Source organism: Phaethon aethereus (assembly GCF_964289735.1).
Source record: "Phaethon aethereus genome assembly, chromosome: 20".
NCBI lineage: Eukaryota > Metazoa > Chordata > Aves > Phaethontiformes > Phaethontidae > Phaethon > Phaethon aethereus.
Genome location: NC_138596.1, coordinates 10,803,222 through 10,821,563, shown reverse-complemented (window position 1 = coordinate 10,821,563; position 18,342 = coordinate 10,803,222). Strand labels below are relative to the sequence as shown.

The following is an 18,342-nucleotide window of genomic DNA, read 5'->3' as shown; positions in this document are numbered from 1 at the left end:
TTAAAAATCCCGAATATTATCTGACAGTTTATCTTGTTTCTCCGCATCCGTGTCTTTGCAGCAACGCCAGCTCATTTACATGTGTATTGCGCCTGCCTCCACGGGTGCTGAGGTCAATTGAAACTCAAGAAAAGAGGAGAAATTTATGCAAAACTGTTGATTGCATTTGTATGTAATGAAATCATCCAATATTCATCTGACTATAGACTCTAATCTGAAAGGAGAAGTGAAGGACATAAGAGTCACTGGAAAGCAATAATGAGCTTCTGTAGTGATTAAAAAAGCACTTGAGCTTTCTGAAAATCCAGCCAGAAATCGTGTCTAATCAACACGGAATATAGGAGGCAGAGATTACATTGATACATTTTGCAAAGCTCACTGCTGAAAATGTATGCGAGCTGTAAACTCTGACATGCCATCCATGCTCTGTTTTATACAAATCCGGGCGGCACACAATCAGCGCCCGGGCTCGTCCCTGGCACAAAGCAATCTCGGTGTCTCTGCTCGATGACTCACAAGGAGCGCAATCACATCTATTTTGAAGAGCAATGTTGGTTTTTAACTATGTCGAGAGCTTCCAGCTTCCTCAGAGTTTTTCCTTCCTTTTGCCTCCGCTTCACGTTTCCCGGCAGCCGCAGGCTCAGCGCGGGAGGTGGTGGGAGCCGGCGCCCGCCCCGGCCCCCGCCCCAACCCCCTCGGTGCGGCTGCCCCGGTTCGGGGGCTCGGAGCAAACCGGAGCGTCCCGGCGGGGCCGAGCGCGGCCGGCGGGCGGCCCCGCGAAGGGCGCGGGTCTGTGCCTGGGCTGCGACGGGCTGGGACGTGCGCGGCGGTGCCGCCTGCGGCAGGAGCGCGACCCCCTCGGGGACCACCGGCCACCGGGCCGTGGCAGCGCCCGCCGGGCGGGAACACGACGGTGCCCCAGAGCCACGCGTGCTGTTGGGAGAGGGCTCCTGGCGAGCGCGGCACCGCGCAAAGGGCCCGGGGCACAGCTCGAGGGGGCCCGGCCACGGCCCTCCCTCACCCCCCCTTCTCTGCATGAGCGAGTGGCTTTTGCTGCTGAGGCCAAGCCATTTGGTGGCCAAAGCGGTGGCACTGGCATCAGACCCACGTTACAGCCAGCCCAACCATTTTCCGGTCCACGGTCCCTTCCCCTCCCGGGTTACTCGGCGCAGCTGGAGCTCCCTCCCCACCCGCCAACAGCGTCAGCTGCAGCTCCTTATCAGCCCTGGGTGCACCCCGGGCCAGAGCCGAGCGAGCGGCTCCCGCTGGGGGAAGCCTTTGCCTTTGCCTTTGCCTTTGCCTTTGCCTTTGCCTTTGCCTTTGCCTTTGCCTTTGCCTTTGCCTTTGCCTTTGCCTTTGCCTTTGCCTTTGCCTTTGCCTTTGCCTTTGCCTTTGCCTTTGCCTTTGCCTTTGCCTTTGCCTTTGCCTTTGCCTTTGCCTTTGCCTTTGCCTGTGCCTTTGCCCGTGCCCGTGCCCGTGCCCGTGCCCGTGCCCGTGCCCCTGTCAGGCTTGTGCTGCTGCACCAGGGCAGCAGGTGATTTGTGCAGCAAAAGGGAAAGCGGGACCAGCTCAGAGCCACCCCGTGTGCCAGCCGGCCCCGGGCACAGTGCAGGGTCTGTCCTCTCTCCTCCCGGGCGGTTTACCGTGGCCCTCGGCAGGTGCCGGCGCTGTGGCCGCGGCAGGCGGGGGGTGGCCTCCGGGGCCGCCACGCCGCCGCGCAGCCGGCCGTGTGTGGCGTGTGCCGCTGTGGTCCTGCGCGGCCGGGAGGCACCGGGGCTGCGGCTGGTGCTTTCGTCTGCTCGTCCCATGGGGCAAGGGAAGGGCGAGAGCGGGGTGGGCCGTGGCGGCACGGCTCTGCGGGCTCACGTGCCACCCGTGCGGCTTCGCTGGTACCAGCATCCGTGGCCGCTGCTGGCTGATCGGAGGAGCGCTGAGGTGAGGACGTGGGCAAACGGACTCCCCAAGCCCTCCCCTGCCGCGGCGACATCGGCTGCGGTCGCTTGGAGAACAGGTCTCCACCTTTCTTCAGATTTAAAAACTACTTTTGCACCTGGTCTTGCTTCACCAGCGTGGCCAGCCCCGGGCCCGCTCCCGCTGCCTCCCTAAGGGACGGGCACAGCCGCTTTGGGGACCGGCGGCTGCGCTGGGGTCGGGCAGCTCCAGCGCCAGCCTGGCGCCGGAGCCGTTTCACCACTAGGTTTTAATTCACGTGAGGCGGAGCGAGACGCGACGGGGCGAGGAATGGCCCAATGGTCGATAGAGAGAAATCCCCCTGTGCAATGACCCCCTGCAGCTCCGCCGACCTGCCTCCACCACCCCACCGCTCCAGTGTCCCGTGGCCAACGCCTCGAAGGCTTGGAGGACAGGAAGAGGCCGGAGAAGCCCCCGTGGCCGCGCCGGCCCGGCCTGCCTGCGCCGGCACCAGCAGCGGCTTCCCCACCTGCCCGGGCTTGGAGAAACACCCGGCTCCGCAGCCATCGCTCCGGGCAGGTACCAGGGAAACCCTTCGAGCCCAGGCTGCCGCTGGGATGCTGAGGCTGCAACAACAGCAAAAAAAAGCCTAGTTGATAAATGTCAAAAGAAATACGGTAATCAGCTGAAAGCAATTTACCAAGCCGTGTAACCGCCCTGGGCTCCCCATTTTCCTTTATTCATTTATCATGGTAAGCACTTTGGCCAAAATACACAAAGCAGAGAAATTGTTGACATGTGGGGCCCTAGCAGAGCAAATCCTTCATCCTCCTCCCCCTCCCCACTGCACACAAACTAACTTTTTGGGAGTTGTTTATTTAAGGACTGCAGAGCACTCAGTGCTCTTTGAACCCAAATGCCTTGGGAGCAGGGCTGCGGTGCTGGCCACCACCTTCCCTCCTCTTGCCGTCTCCCGAGGCGTTTGCTGCTGTCGGAAAGTACCTGCTGGTGGTGACAATTGAGCCACATGATGTGCTCAGGACCCCATTCTGCTTCCCCCTCCCCTACCCCCTAAAATGTGGTACCAGTGGCTCACACAGGCATTCTGTACCCACCCAGGGAGGGCAGATGCTGGTTTGGGAAGGTTCCTGCATTGGCATTGGTCTTCTCGGTCCTGGCTAAACCAGCCACACCACCAGCGCTGGTTTCAGTTCTCTATCCACGAAGCCTTGGGACCCACCCGGCACCAGTCGGTGTTGAGCTCCCTCGTGCCTTCCCGGTGGCCAGGCTGCAGGCAACTCTGCTGGCCACGGCAACGGGCAAACGCTTCTTTTGGGACGGATGAACCCAAGGGGAGGCACCAACCAGGAACCGGCTGTCCCGAGGTTGCTCCTCCACATCTCTTTTTGACTTTATTTTAAGCAAAAATAAATGCCGAGGCTCGCAGCAGGACAGCGCGGGTTTCCCTTCCCGGGCTGCGCGGTGCCGGGATGCAAACGCTGGTGCGCGAGGCCGGCAGCGCAGTCGCTCCTCCTGTGCCTCCGCTCCTGCGCGACAGCCCCTCCAGCAGCCTCCAGTCCTCTTTCCTACTATTTTATTTTTAATTTTGGTTCACCCAGCTCTGCCGCCACTGGGATGAAGACCGGCGAGGCGACTTCCCCCCTCCCTCCAGCGCAACCCGAGGTGGGGAACCGGAGCAGCCGACGCACAGAGCTGCTCTGGAGGTCCGGCAGCGCCGCCCCGGCCCATCGCCCCAGGCTGCCGACTCGGGGCAGGGATGGCCGCTGGGGTGCGCGGCAGTCCGTCCTTGCTGAGGGAGGAGTGTGTCCATCGGGATGGCGCTTATCCAAGCAGCTCCTTGGTCTTCGCTGCCAGCAGCTTGTCCATCTCCGCTGCGGCGCTGTCTGCCATTTGCTGGATCTGTGGCGAGAGAGTACAAGCCTGAGTCGAATGCTAGGTGATGCCAGAGTTTAACGGGCAAGGAGTGACTGGATCACCTCCTGAAACAAAGCCTAAACTCCAAATAAAACCCAAAATAGTGCTGGGACGACAACGGGCTCTCCCTGGGGGCTCCCACCAGCCCTCCATGATTCTCTGCCAGTGTCGCATCTGTGCAGCGAGAGCAGGGGCTGGGCAAGGGCTCTGAAAAGAGACGCACAACACACACTCTTGGCTGAGCCTCACAAGTGACTTGGTCTGCTCCTTATTTAAGAGCGACTTCAGGGGAAGGCAGAGTTAGAGACCCGCTGGTGCTGCACCAGAGGAGAGAGGGCTCATCTCATTACCTCCTGCAACCTTCCCACTATTAGAACAAACTAGGTAATAGCAGGAGCGCAGCCTTAGTACACGCCAAGAATTCACACATCAAGTAAGGGAGCTGCTTATTTCTGGTAAAAAGAAATAAATGGCAATGGTTAAAGCCCTGCCTGGGCATCAGGTCTCCTGGCAACAGGGGATGGACACGGCAAGCAGGTAAAACGGGACCAAAATGTGCACGCACTTATTTGAGCGAGTGCAGATAAAGGCTGGAGCACATCAGGGAGGTTTCTGCACTAGTTTTACAGGACTGATTAAGATGCACTCGCTCCCAAGGTCCAAGGTATATGACGATAACCTCTCCTCACGCTGAAAAATTTGGGTACAAGCAAAAACTAGACTTGAGATGCTACCTCTGCAAATGCAGAAAGCCATCTGTCTGCTCTGGGAGAACTGCTTCCCAACAGGATTCAGTTACAATAGCATGGCCATTTTTCCTGCTTGCACAAATACTCTGTATATCAATGTTTATTTTTCTGAGCACGCAGAGAACTGTCCCGAAGCATTTGCAATGTATCTAACTTTAGCTGTTAATAAACAAACAGCTAAAAAGTAATGGCCTGCCTTCAGAGGCATCAATTCAGCAAAACACTTAGGCTTGTGCCTGAGTTTATGCCCAAGTAATTGACTTTAGTGACATCTGCTCTTAGGGAATTAGGCATGTGCTTAAGTATTTTCCTGAATCGGAGCCAAAAACTCCTAACAGAGATAATCTTGCTAGCCTTTTCATTAATAACAAACTGGAGCAATCCTCATTAACACCAGCTGTTTTGCAGTGGCCAGGCACTGCAGAAGTGGTGGTGAAGCTATGGACGTGGGTTGTTTTGCTCTCCAAGTTTAGCTGGTTTGTGCAACAGTCCCTTGTGATACGAAAGCTTTCAGGGAACATTTTTTTTTTCGCCTGTATCAGCTTACTATGGTTCATACCATAAATTTGGCTTTGAGATTGAAGCCCCAAATCTCACAAAGAAAATGCAAATACAACAGCCATTGCCGACTCCAAAAATTCAGCCCAGGGCCACCCATTCCCCAGCCAGGTTCTCAGTGCTGCAGATTTGTCAGCGAGGGCTGGGCAAACGCACCACTGAGCTGTGAAACGTCATGATATGGCAGAAGTGGAAAAAAAAAATTACCTGCTTTTCTAGCAGCCAGATGGTATCTTCAGACACTTTGTTCTTGAAATTCTTTACCCGGCTGATGCTTTTGTTTCGCACCTTTCTCAGGGCCTCTTTGGACTTGTTGGTGGATTGCTTGGCAAGCTTGGCCAGGCTCTCCCGGTGCTCTCTCGTTACCCTAGCAGTGAGGGGAAAAAAACAGAAAACACCAAAAGGAAAAATGGTGCCATGTGTAGCACGACCAGATCTATGTTCTGCAACGGACTCCGGGTAAATGCCGCGATCCTCTCTGCTGCGGTACCTCCGCGACCGGCCTAGACAGAGCTGCCATGCAGCGCCGAGCCGGGCTGCGCAAGGGTGCTCGAAAGGCACCCATGTTAAGACAGAGCTCGCCCTGCGTGGAGGCCCCGTGTCGCAAGGGCAGTGGGACTTAGCAGCTCAGGGCGTGTTTTTATCCCGCTTTGGTCCACCTGAGCGCATCGGCCACCTCTGCGCAGCACGGCCAGGGCAGCACGGCCAGGGCAGCAGGTCTTCAGCCTGGAACAGAACGTTCCCCACACAGCCCGAAGCTGAGGGACTTGGACTGAATCTTACTTGTTTTACAGTTGTCACTGCAGTGCCTGAAAGTCACGCTGAGATGTTCGCTTTCCTTTTTTTCTGCTGCCGAAGCAAATGCAGGAAAGAGGGAAAATCCAGCTCCAGACCGGAGAGAGGGAGCTGGAAAGCGTAATCCTGCAAAGCCAGGAGGTAACCTCCATCCCTGAAACTCGCTACCGTCTCCCTGCAACTGAAGAGCCTGAATTACATATCTGGAAGCTACAGAGCTTATGTTTCACTCAGCCTTATTCCAGCTCATCACAACCAGGTTTTTCCACCAAGATGATGTGAACACCCAGTTTCACAAGAGGATGATGCTAGATGCGGCTAGCCACAGGCAGTTCAGCCGAGGAGGACTTCAGGTCCACCTTCCCCCCGACACAGGGCCAGGTACTGCTGTGATGCCACAAGAAAATCCTCAGCTTTCCATCCCAAACTAAAAGCTGCAGGTGGTGAGGGAGTCTGGCCATCTGAATAAGGCACAGGAATGGCTGACGTGTCACCTCGGCTCTGGTAATGCTCCAGCACCTCCAGCTGATCACTGTCAACATCAACTGCTAGTGCTTAACAATAATATTTTAATTATTTTCATGGCTATTGAAGTTTCCAGACCGCCTTGAGAATGCAAAACCCCGGTGCACTGACTGAGGCTCACCAGCAAGAGAGCGCTCGTCTGCTCGCAGAAGATATTGCAAAATAAACATGTCACAGGAGTATTTAGAAATTGGCTGCAACAAGCCTGGGTCACCAAAACACTGAGGCCACGATTCTTCCTGCAGAGAGCTCAGGAAACGTGGGGCGAGGGCTCCCAGGGCAGCGCCGGCTCTGCCCCCGCGTGGGTCTGCGCCGCGGGGAGGCTCTCGGGGCACGATCGGACCCTCAGCCCTTCCCGAGCTCGTGCAAGAGGGAATAGGCTCCCCAGAACTGATCAGTAATTACAGGGATTTGGGATCACTCGAAAAGCTGACAAGACCCGGAGAGCCGCGGACCCAGCCCCAGCGCCCGCGGCGCGCCCTCGCAGGCGCGCTGCCCTCACCGCGGGCACCCCGCGGGCGGCTCGGCCCCCCAGCCCGTCCCGCGCCCCGTTGAGCGGCAGCCGAGGGAGGTGGCCGGAGAATCTCACACGTGGCGAGAGGCTTCTGGTCAGTGCCGGCTCGAGCCTGGACTGAACGCCTAATTAGAAGTGAGCGGGGTGACTTGTGGTTTCCTCTGCATCCCAGCGTCGATGCCTTCAGGGCTTCTCGTGTTCGATCTGCCCGGCCAGAGGTCCTGCGGCACATGCGAATCCAGCAGGGCCGGCTCACAAACAGAGGTCCGGGGCAGGTCAGATTCCCAGGCAGCTTTTTGGGGGGGCGGGGAGTCAAGCCCAGCTGCTAAACTCGGAGGAGGGAGGTGGAACTCTCTCCCGTCTCCAGCTGGGTGGCGAGGCGAGCCGGAGCGCAGCGGGGCTGCCTCGGCCGCGGGAGACGGAGCTTGCCGTCAGCGATTTGCCGCGCCGCTCCCGCTCAGCTTTCGCGAGTTGTGCCGAGGGTATCACTCGCCTGCCTGGGGCTGCCGAGCCTTCAAGGAAATGTTTTTGTTTATGCAGCGCTGCCAGATTTCCTATGCTTCTTGGCACGGGGTCACAGCTTTCATGCCTCCTTGTCTGTCTTTATTAACACCAATTTCTTTTTATCACTGCGCAGCGCCGCGGAGTTTCTCAGCGGGTTTTATGTTCCAGCCAGACTGTGTGTAAATTCTCAGCAATGCTACCAACAATGCCAGAAACGGACACTTTTTCAAGCAGATGCTGTTTCTGGTTAAGGAATCCATCAACACAAGCCAGGGCCACGGTTTCTAAGGACAGTTGTTTAATCCTGCCCCCAGATCTGGGACTTTTAAGCTGTTCTTAGATATGTTTTCTTTTCTGTCTAGTAACTGTTGCCCCTACCCTCTCTTTAAAGCCAAAAGAAGCGTGAGGTGAACCTGGGGAAGGGGTGCCTGAAGTGGGGAACGAGGACAAGGTCCCTGCCTGTTGCCCCTTCCGCTCTCCCCCGCGGGAACGCCGCCCTCCCCTGCAGCCCAAGGAGCCGCGGGCTCAGATGCCGCCGCTCCCCCGGGGACGGTCCTGCCCTGCCAGGGCCTTCAGACACGCGCACCGCCCCGCCGGTCCCATCTCCTCGTTTTCTGCTCCCCCAGCGACCCGTGGTTCGAGCACCGCGGCCCCGGGATGCTTCTCCCCGCCGCGTACGGCGGGAGCAGACCCGCAGCGAGCGCGACGCGGGCCACGTCTCATCTCCGACGCGAGACGTTTATGCGGGTAAGAGTCATTTCTGTATCTCAAATGCTAGGAATTTCCTGTGAACGAGAGGGATCAGTTAAAGGCAAGTAGGCTTAACGAAATACTCCGCATGCATAATTGCAGATAAACACAGGGTGCAACACGTGTTGCTCAACAAAAAGCATGCAAGAGACTTCTGACGCTGAGTGACCGGAGCAACAGCTCAGATCAGAAACAGCTTTGCGTTTTTCCAGATGAAATTTTGTGAGTCCTTTCTCCCCATAGTAGGTATCTTTGCATACTTCTTAAAGGCCAAAGGAAAAAAAAAGCTCACAATGAGTCATTAAACTTTCAAATGAGTCATCTGGCTTTCAGTAAAGCATGTGTAAAAATATTACTAATTTACAAACAATATCCAGTGTAACACAATGGGTCCAAAAAAGATGAATCTAAAAATGAGGCAATACCATAAAAGACACAAGGTCAGGTCAAATTCGGCCAAGAAATCAACCAATACAAATGTTCCCATGGCCGGTTTTCTTTCTTTTTTTTTAGCTTTTTAAACCCTCAGAGAATACTTTTTATTCAAATAAATATTGCCTATGCAGCGCTAGCAACACAAACAGGCGAATGCCTTAGGGAGCAGAGGGGAACCTAGCAGGCAGCAGAAGTAAACACAAATGAAACGAGTGTGTTTTTTCTGTTAAAACTGCAATGCAAAAACTAAACTAACAGAATAAATACCGAAAAGTAAACTCCGTTTTAAAATGCTCACTGGACTCTCAAGCACTGAAGCATAGCTGGACCTGCATAAGGCAAAATATGACACGTCCAGCTGATAGGTCAGGCGAAAATGTGTTTTTAGTAACAGGTAAGGACAATTCAGGTTTGATTTTACCTTCATTGTGCCTCCCCTCATGAAAGAACCAATTTCTGCAGAAGCAATATTGTCTCTTCACTTCCGATTTGTTTGCTCATTTTGCACACCTGCCATGATTTCCGCAATTTCGCTGCATCTGTCTGTCATTTTCTCTTTCGTAAACAACTCCAGAGTTGGGAAAATGAAAAACTTAGAAAATTAGGAAAGTAATTCAGGGATATAATATTAAAGAGAGGTCTCCAGAAGAATTTGATTATGTCCCCTTTGCATTGAAGATTTTAAAAGGTTGAAACCGTCTGCTTGTCTTTCTGATAAGTGGGTGATGAAACTCTGAAAGACCCAGTCGCGTTACTGAGGAGCGGGTGAGGAAACGGGAGCGGAGGCGCCCGCGAGCGCAGACCCACAGGGCAGCTCTCCCAAGCCGAAAACCTCTTTAACCCGGGACCCTTTGGGCTGCCCAGCCAGGGAGAAAGGGGCCAGGAGCAGCAACCCTCACGCACCAGAGGAACCAGGGAGCACGCTAGGCAGATCCTGCCTGGGGAGAGAAGGCTGGTTTTCGCTCTGCGGCACCGCAAAAGATAGTGACAGACTGCACACGTTTGTTGAAAAAACAGTATTTTTTTAAAGATTGGGATTTGCAGTTTTGGAGTTTCCTCCCCTGCAATTCATATTCAAGGATGACCCAAGTGCCCATCAACAATCAAACCACTGTGCAGCAACCTGGGAGCCTCAGCAATTATGAAGATAATGGTGCCCTCCTCCTCCTCCTCCTCTGCCTCCTCTCCCGAGGAATGGGGGAAGGGCAGGGAGCACGGGGAAAAGAAAATCAGCAAAGAGAATGATAATGTCATTCCCTCTCACCGACAGCAATAGAAAGCTGCAATTAGACTTCTCTGATCAAAACGCTAGACAAAATTCCATGGAATTTTTACAGTAGATCTAAAGCACGAGAAATACTCGCTTCGCCTTTACCGAGAAGTCACCTGCTTGTGAAATGCAGAGCACGTGCAAGCGTTTGCGCGCACAGGCAGCGTACGGAGCCGCCTCTACCCTTTGTGGGAGCCGTTCGCAGCACCCCAGGGCGTGAGGTCGCGTACATCTGCCCCGGCTATTCAGAGGCTCCATCGCTGCAGGGTGCGAGCGCCCGCAGGAACGCGTGAATTTTCCGTGCACCGCCCAAACCTGGGCAGAGCAGCGCTACTGCCTCGGCTACGGGCTGCGTCTGCGCTAGCGAGCTGCGCGGCGCAGGACGAGCGGAGCTGCCGGGAGGTCTCGCTCCGCACGAGGTCCAGCCCGGTCCCAGGGACCGAACACGAGTGCGCGGCGGGGAGCGCTGGGTGCTCTAGTTTCATCCAAAAGGGATCCCCTTCACGGGCAGAGACCCCAGCACGCTGCAGCGCAAAGCACGCCACGCGGGGACCATCAGGATCGCTTCACAAACGCTCTCCTGATCCCAGCTGATGCCGTGGCACCTCCTGCCTTGTCCGAGGGCTGCGAGACACCTGCGATGGGCGAGGGAAGCGACGCTCGGTCCTCGGCCAGGAGCAGCCTGCTTTTCTGCCAGCCCTGTACCAACATTTCCACGCAGCCGTCAGATACACAACGCGTATTACACGGGAAGAGGGAGTGGACTTTTTAGCCAAAGCTATCAACTTCTTCCCTCTTTCTTTCATCACTTCCTTTTAGTGTTCTCTGCAGCAAGGTGCTATTCGCCCCCAACACTACCGGTGCACTACTGCGTTACTGCTGCTCTGCACTGGTGTGATCCAAGGAATCGACAGCAGGGCAGCAAAGAACCAGCCCTCAAATTAAGGCAATACAGCTAGGACCAAGGGGCGAGGTAAAGAACAATAAAACCAACCATCAGATGCCAAAATGTGGTGACTTAGAGCTCAGGCTCTTGGAAGAGGTTCCACCAAGGTGCTTTTAGGGGCTCAGGTTTTTTCTGAACCTGAAATACAGCTATTTGGAAGGCAGCTGCAGCACGACATCACAGCAATCGTGCACGCTTACCCTCTGAAGGGCGTTCACTGCAACCCACCTTGCATGACGATGAACTCGGGCAGCCATCAATACTCACTTTGGAATTGGCACCCGAATTATTGTCCCATCCACTTCTGGGTTCAGGTTCATGCCACTCTCCCTTATAGCCTTCGTAGCTGCAGCTGTGCTCTGTAAGACAGATCAAACGGTAAAGGGAATTAGGAAATAATCATTCCCATATGCCAGAACTCTGTCAATAGTTGGCAATCCATCTCCACAGAACATGGAAACATTTACTTCTGTTACCAGTAAGATCAGGAAGTTACATTGGTGCGGAGAGCTTTGATCAAACCGAATGGGAAACTACGGCCGCGCTCGGAATCGGGGTAGGGGGGCACGAAGGGGGGAAAAGGGGAAGGGAAGCAACAACAAAAGAAAACTGTTTTGCTTCTTTGAAACTATTTGAATGGTTTGAGGCAATGCAGAGTGAAACCGCAATAAATTCCCAAGGCATAGCCTGACTGTGGCGAAGGAGATGAAAGATTCTGAGCATTTAAAAATTCCAGTTGAATGTTTCCCACTAGAAATCACACAGTGCCAATTTAGAAACATTAACTAACTTAACCACTTCAGCACTACAACATAACCACATTACAGCAGGGCAGTAGCAGCTGGCTGAGAAATACAGCCTGTGCCCAGCTCCATGTTTATTTTACAGCTTATTACTTAGGATTAACTTCTCCAAACTCAATCACTGCTGGGCTGACGTTCTGCTCTGCTTAAAAGGTGGGGTGCACAGGTTTGCCCGTTAACTGCAAAGTGATTAAAAGGCTTCCTTCCCCATCCCAGCGCACTGGTGTATCTCTACAGAGTGTCAGGCTTTATGGCTAAATGGGAGTTTTGCTGGGAGCTCCCGCAGCGCTCCGCCAGGTTGCTTCGTTCTCAGCATTGACAATAACAAGACCAACCGAGTCTGTATTCTTGTGGCACTCGTGTGGCTTTTCTTACAAGTCACGTTGCTATTTCTGATACTCCTTCCCACCGTTAACTTTAGCTCCAGGCTGCTGCAGTAGACTGTATTTATGAAGTTCAGCTTTTGCTAACTGAGGCACAAACTAAAGCTTTGCATATTTGTTTAGGTCTACGGCACGCGACATCGCTGAACGAAATGAATGCTCTGCTAGCGTTTTGTAAGACATAACTGCTGTCCTCTAGAATACAAGAAGGGCAGAGAAAATGTAACCAAGCTGATCTCAGCACGTTAGGAATGTAAATGTGTTATTCTATGGACAGTGCTTGCTCTGTAAGAAAGAAATGCTCAGTAAAAGCTGTATTGTTTAACATACATATTGAAGGAAACAGAGGAAGGGAAAATATTGCAATATTGCCCCCATGCTCTTGCAGCCCATGAAATTAATAGCTGTGCTTAAAAGACGTAGTCCTGTTTGTTTACATAGCTCTCGGGCAAACAGAATTTGGCCCTGCAAGTCCTTTTCTATGATTATTTTCTTTCCCAGACTCTTCAGGCATTTTTATTTGCCCTCCAGTGCCACGAAGCACTGGCTATACGCTGTGAATAAAGACATCAAGTCAACGTGTCTGTAACAGTTTTAAAGACTTCAATCTATCTATAGAACAGTTACGGTTTAAAACAACTACATTGAGAGAAATAGTTTTACCCCTACTTCCAATGAAAAATGGCCCTTTGGCTTAGAAACCAAATGTGGGCAATGGTATATAGCATGATATTTAATTTCTCACATGCCCATTTCTCAGTCTGAGCTCCTGCTTGCACACAGGCTGTCATGGGGCGACTTCCCCGGCCCCCTCCGCTCCGGCTCTCCGAGGCACCTCGGCACACTCACCGATGAGGGGCTTTCATTCTTCAAAGCCATTATACATGCTGGATACACTTTAAGAAACACTTAGGCATCAAGTGCCTTACGCTGACCTCCTCTGAGACTTTGCTGACTTAATTAATTGGGGAAAGCCTTTGCAAAATAAATACAGATAAGCTTTGGCAAACCTCCAGACCTGGAGCGGGATGAATAACTAACCTTGCGCTCGTCACTGCTCCTATCTGTGCGGCTGCCTGGCGTGCTCCGTGCGCGCCCGCCGCAGGGGACCAGTAGTGCTTGATCCTGAGGTGGGATTCAGATTTGCTGCCTCATGTAGGGGCAAGTCTAACTAAGGCTCCTGCAGGAAACGAAGGGAACTTGGCTCTCGCAGAGGATACGTCCAAGCACCTGATTTGGGTTCTGACCTGCGGATGCTGCCCAGGGAGGAGCTCGCTAACCTCAGCGCTGCCCGGGTCGGGCCCTGTGACAGCACTTAGCATGGGCTCTGCCTGGTCCTACCACGGAGGCTTTTCAAAAGCTCGTAGACTACCTGAGCAGCTTCTTCCATGAGCTGTCCGGGGGTGTCACCGGCCCTGGGGATAAGTCAGCAAGTTTTAGAGGAGTTTGATGGTGTCCCCAGCACAAATACCGACTGTTCCATCTACGCGTCTGGTTCTGTGCACGGCCACATCTTCATAAGGAACGAAATGACATAAATACAACGTGGCAGATGCAGCATCACTTCCACGTGTGTAATTCAGGTGAACCAAAGGAGATCATGTGTGTGCTCAAGGCTACCGCGTGCCGTAAAAGCGTGGGAAATGGGGAGACCCGGCAGGGCACAGTTAATCCAGGCATCCGGTCTGCGCCACGCTCGGCGCCGCTCTTCAACCGCGCTCTTGCAGATCCAGCTGGTGGGAAACCAGTCTGTGAGCAAACTCCTCATAGTGTGGCATTTACTGGATACGACCCCACGAGCAATCGCGGCCTGACGGGCAGCACGTAACTCTCGTCTGACCCCCGTGCCGCCGCACGCGAGATGCTCTGCGCGCCAGGCAGGGCTGGAGAGTCGAGAGCAAAATACCGCTTCTGTTTTGTGTCAGCCACGAGGCGACACGCAGCCCGGCCAGAGCTCTCACCCCTGCCAGGTTTGACTGATTTTGTCTAACTGCTCCTTCGCTCAGCATCAACCTGTTTGTGCCCATGGTAACGATCATCCCTCGCAATGCCTTCGGTAACGTGTCCTTACCTCTGGAAAATTGGTCATGTTCACTATAATGAGCTGCGGTGACTTTTGTGAGATCTGCCCCAGCTGGTTCAGCGGAAACTTCCCATCTTTTGTCATCACGATTATGTGATCGAGGGCCCCTCAAAAGAACCAAACACAGGGGAGTTTCAGTACGATGCTAAAGAAAAGCGCGTACGCAGTGTCCCGCTTCCCTTCTGGTATGCAAAATATAGATGTTACAAAAGAAAAAAACCCATGTTTATTCAGACTTCAGGTGCTGTTTGTGTTCGTGCATCCCCTGTGGTATGTGCAAGCTAAATATTTCAACGCTACTCTAAAGCACAAAAACATGAGAACAAAACTCCTGTTTGTTTTTGTTACTAGAATAGGAAAACTAAGCAAGATTGTTAAGAATTAAAAGGAAATGGTTATTTTTTAATTCTTAGAACTTAAAGAAAATCAAAATGTTGTTATAAAAATCAAGACAACTATTGTCTTTAACTTAGCTGTGTTCTCTTAAACCCCTCATTTTTTTTTCCAGGTCCCAAGAGGAGGTGTTGTACACTGCTTAATTTAAAGTATTCAGTTTCTCCCTGAGCTACTCTTAATCTGCTCTCTAGTTTCTGCTGCAAAATGTTAACAGGCCAAAAGGCACATGGGACAAGAGGTACTTTATCAGTGCAATTAAAAAAAAATACCTATGGTTAAAATAAATAGTTAAGAGACTGAGCTATGCTTTCCAACTCCATTAAAGACTGAAGTGCCCCTGCCAGCGCTGGGGTGGTGAATGATTCAAATTTGGTCATTGTTTAATGTTAAATTTTATCCCTGAAACTTGATCCTACTTACAAATACCTATGTTCGGAGTGTTATAGTAACCGTAGCTTAGTCAAATATATTCACATTTCTTCCTGAAACACAAAATTCACTAAGCGGATGAGGCTTGTAAAGGTCACTAACCACAAAGACGCACAGCAAAAAAAAGTTTGTATATGCCAGACACCAGCCTGATGGCAATTTCCAAAAGGCTAATTTAATGGCAATTGGATTTTTCCTGCCCTACTACACCATTAGCTGACAACCTGCTTCTTCATCACATCTGCAAACAGTTCAGTTAGACACTTTTGACATCTCCCACTTACAAAAGCTATTTCCAGGAAGCTATTAACAAAAATGGATTCTTCCTGGTCAAGCTCAGGGTGAAGAAAGCCTTTAGTTGGGGACGTCAAGGTTGTAGTAATTGGGTGCCCGGTGAATAACTCAATAAAAAGAAAATAAATTTGGAAAAAATCAGAGTTCCCAGTTACTAGGATTCATATCCTTATTCACAGGCAATAGAGCATCATACAAGAAAGTTACCAACCTGCTGAGGTTCTAACACTGAGATTTCTGCTGAAGTCTTCTTTCAGAGCTTCTACCACTGCCTGCATGTCTTCATTGGTTTCCTCCAAATTGATAATATCCTCAACTAGGGCAGCACTGATATTCACTCTGGCTTGACTCTGCCCTTTACCTTTAGCTGCAGATTACACATAAAAATAATCTGTTTCTGACAACAGCTGTTGCATTAGAAAGAAGAAAGAAGACATTAAAACCCCTGTTAGAGTCAGATTTGAGTCTAAGGTAAACCAAAGTGACTGTATTTTTAAATGAGCAAATAGCCCAGCACTTGAGCACATTAGCCCAAGTATATTTGTAGGTCACGCTGCGTGCACTGACTCCAGTGTGGACTGCGACGACCGCTACCTACTGCCCCAGCGCAGCAGCAGCTCCACGCGCCACCTCTCCCGTGGGAAGGGCTAAGGTTTCCGGTACGCTGCACCACTGGCCGGCAAACCAGCTCCTCCGGAGCGGTGTTCTGCCTAAGGCAGATCCACACTGGTACACGAGAAAAAAGGGATAAGAAGAGAAATCCTGGCAACACACTGAGGGGTCGGAAACACTAGGAAAAAGGCTGCCGCCTTTACCTTTTTTGGTAGCTAGCTGTCTGGTCAGCAGCATCTGATGGACACAGTGCCGGCAGCCATGCAGGAGCAGGGCTGGGCAGCCTGCGGGAGCCTGCGGCAGCCCCCGTGTCACTGCGAACGAAGAACGATAAAGCAGGGAAGGCAGATGACGGAAGCATCTTAGTGCCATAGCCATCGTTCCCAGCTCTTCTCTAGCTCACCTAGAAAAGAGAAAAGGCAGGTGGTCCACTCAGCGTGCCGAAAAGAAATGGATTCAAGTGTCAGTTGCACCTATGGGTGCCAGGTGACAGTTCAGCAACGTGGGCAGCGGGTCCGGGCGTACTGCAGTGACCAAGAGGTAAATTCAGTGGAAGGGGCTCGGCGGCAACTGGACCGTAGCCACGTCATCTGCGCGGCCTCTGCACGTCTGTCCAGAGGGGCACGGGCCTGGGACACAAAAGCCACGTCTGCCAAGCAGGGACAGCTCGTCAAAGCGCCTGGTATTTGCTCATTAGCTGAGCAGAAACTTTAATTTCAGTCACACGAGGTTTGAGGCCCCGAACCCCCCGAGCGCCCCCGGAATTCTCAGGGTTTATTTCAGCCTGGGCTGTTTGGGGCTCTGCTGTGCTCAGAGCTGCAGAAGCACAGCCGGAACAGCCGGTCCCTCCCGCACATGGCTGTGGCAGCCGGGAAGCTGCCGCTGACGGCCACCGGAGGGACGAGCCGCGGGCTCCTCTCTGCCGCTCCGGGGGCACCCAACCCCGTGCTCGGGCACGACGGCTGCCCCCCGGGCCCCCGAGCCCCGCTGGGCCCGCCCACCCCGTGCCCACGGGGCCCCGCCCCCGTGCGGGGCCCCGCCCTCTGACAAAAGCCTCCGCCCCCTCGTCTGGCCCTGCCCTCACTGCCCCCCCTCTCCTCAGGACGCGCCGGGCCGGCCCCGCCCCGCCCCGCCCGCGCGCCCCCCCGGTGCCCCGCGGAGGGCCGGGCTGCCCCGCCCGCCGTGCCGGGCCGGGCCGGCCCGGGGACCGGGGGCGGCGAAGGAGGGGAGTCCCGCCGACTCGCTCACCCTCGCGCAGACCCGCGCTCTCCCGTCAACGTAATCGGGCCGCGCCGCGGCGTTACGTCACAAAACGGCGCCAAAGGCGGGGTGAGGCCTGTGCGAGGACGGAGCGGCCGCGGCCTCGCGGTGTCATGGTGAGTGCGGGCCCGGCCCGGCCCCAGCCCCGGTCCGCGTGCCCCGCCCGGCCCCGCTCTCACTGGTGCCGTCCGCAGAGCCATGGATCCGGGGCGCCAGGCGCTGCCGCTGGAGAACGCCTCCATCCTCTCCGAGGGCGCCCTGCAGGACGGGCACCGCCTCTGGATCGGCAACCTCGACCCCAAGATCACCGAGTGAGTGACCCTGCGGCACCGCCCGCCCTCCCGGTACCCCCGTCCGCCGCCCCGCCTCCCCCCGGCCCCGCCCTCAGCAGCGGTGCCGCCTCCGAGCCCCATCCCGGGGCCGTGTGCCCCCCCCCCCCCCCGCATCAGCGGAGCAGCCCCCCGCAGCGCGGCGCCCCGGGCAGCGGTACGTTTCCCGGCCGCCCCCGCTGGCCTTCTTGCCCTGACCCTCCCCGCCCCGAGGGCCCAGCGTCCGCTCCGAGCGCTGCTCGCCCTGCGGTGCCGGGGGCTCGCCCGGGTGTGGGACGGCTGACAGTTTGGGGGAGTGGGGGGGCCCCTGTGCCCGGGCGGGCAGCGCAGGCTGATGTGGCACACCCAGCTCTGGCTCCCGCCCCGCAGCGAGGGGCGACGGCCGCCCACTCGAGCAGGTTTGCCAGCTCCCACGGCACTGCGTGGGCGGCCCTGTGTCTGCTCGGTGCTGCTGCCTGGCAGCAAAGGGCCTGAGGTGTGTCTGGGGTGCGTGTGGGGGTGTCTCCAGGGCTGTGCTGGCCCCACAAACCGAGCGGCTCAGAGGCAGGTGCTGAAACTACTGCATGCAGCAGTCCTCTGAGCCACCGCTCGGGCTGGAAGCATCTTTCTCTTCTAAACCAGGCAAATGGTAGAATTTTAGGTTTGAGACTTTCAGGGTGACCAAGTTTTGTTATTTTGCTAGTGTCAGCAGTGCTAGTAGTTTGAACAAGCAGGTTGAACAGACCTGTTACTCACGTGAGTAACTGAGCAGTAGCGGGGTGGGGTTCAGTGTGACTGACTGTGGTGGATAAGTGCATAAATCAAATGCGTGTATGTATGCATTTTATGTTTTCTCCAGGCTACAGGTAATTATCTTCCAAG

At 54.3% G+C, this 18,342-nt stretch overlaps 1 protein-coding gene across 1 annotated transcript; it reads right to left on the bottom strand.

Moving 5' to 3' along the window:
- Window positions 1-3,753: 3,753 nt before the first annotated feature.
- On the bottom strand, window positions 3,754-16,362 carry LOC309412080 (ribosome-recycling factor, mitochondrial-like; the record flags this gene model as incomplete). The annotated part of the gene is made up of 6 exons (XM_082008879.1): window positions 16,096-16,362; window positions 15,492-15,647; window positions 14,150-14,268; window positions 11,160-11,251; window positions 5,361-5,520; window positions 3,754-3,831 (listed from the first exon to the last, which is right to left on the bottom strand). The coding sequence occupies exons 1-6, from the start codon at window positions 16,268-16,270 to the stop codon at window positions 3,754-3,756; spliced, it is 780 nt and encodes a 259-aa protein (XP_081865005.1). The 5' UTR covers window positions 16,271-16,362.
- Window positions 16,363-18,342: the final 1,980 nt, after the last annotated feature.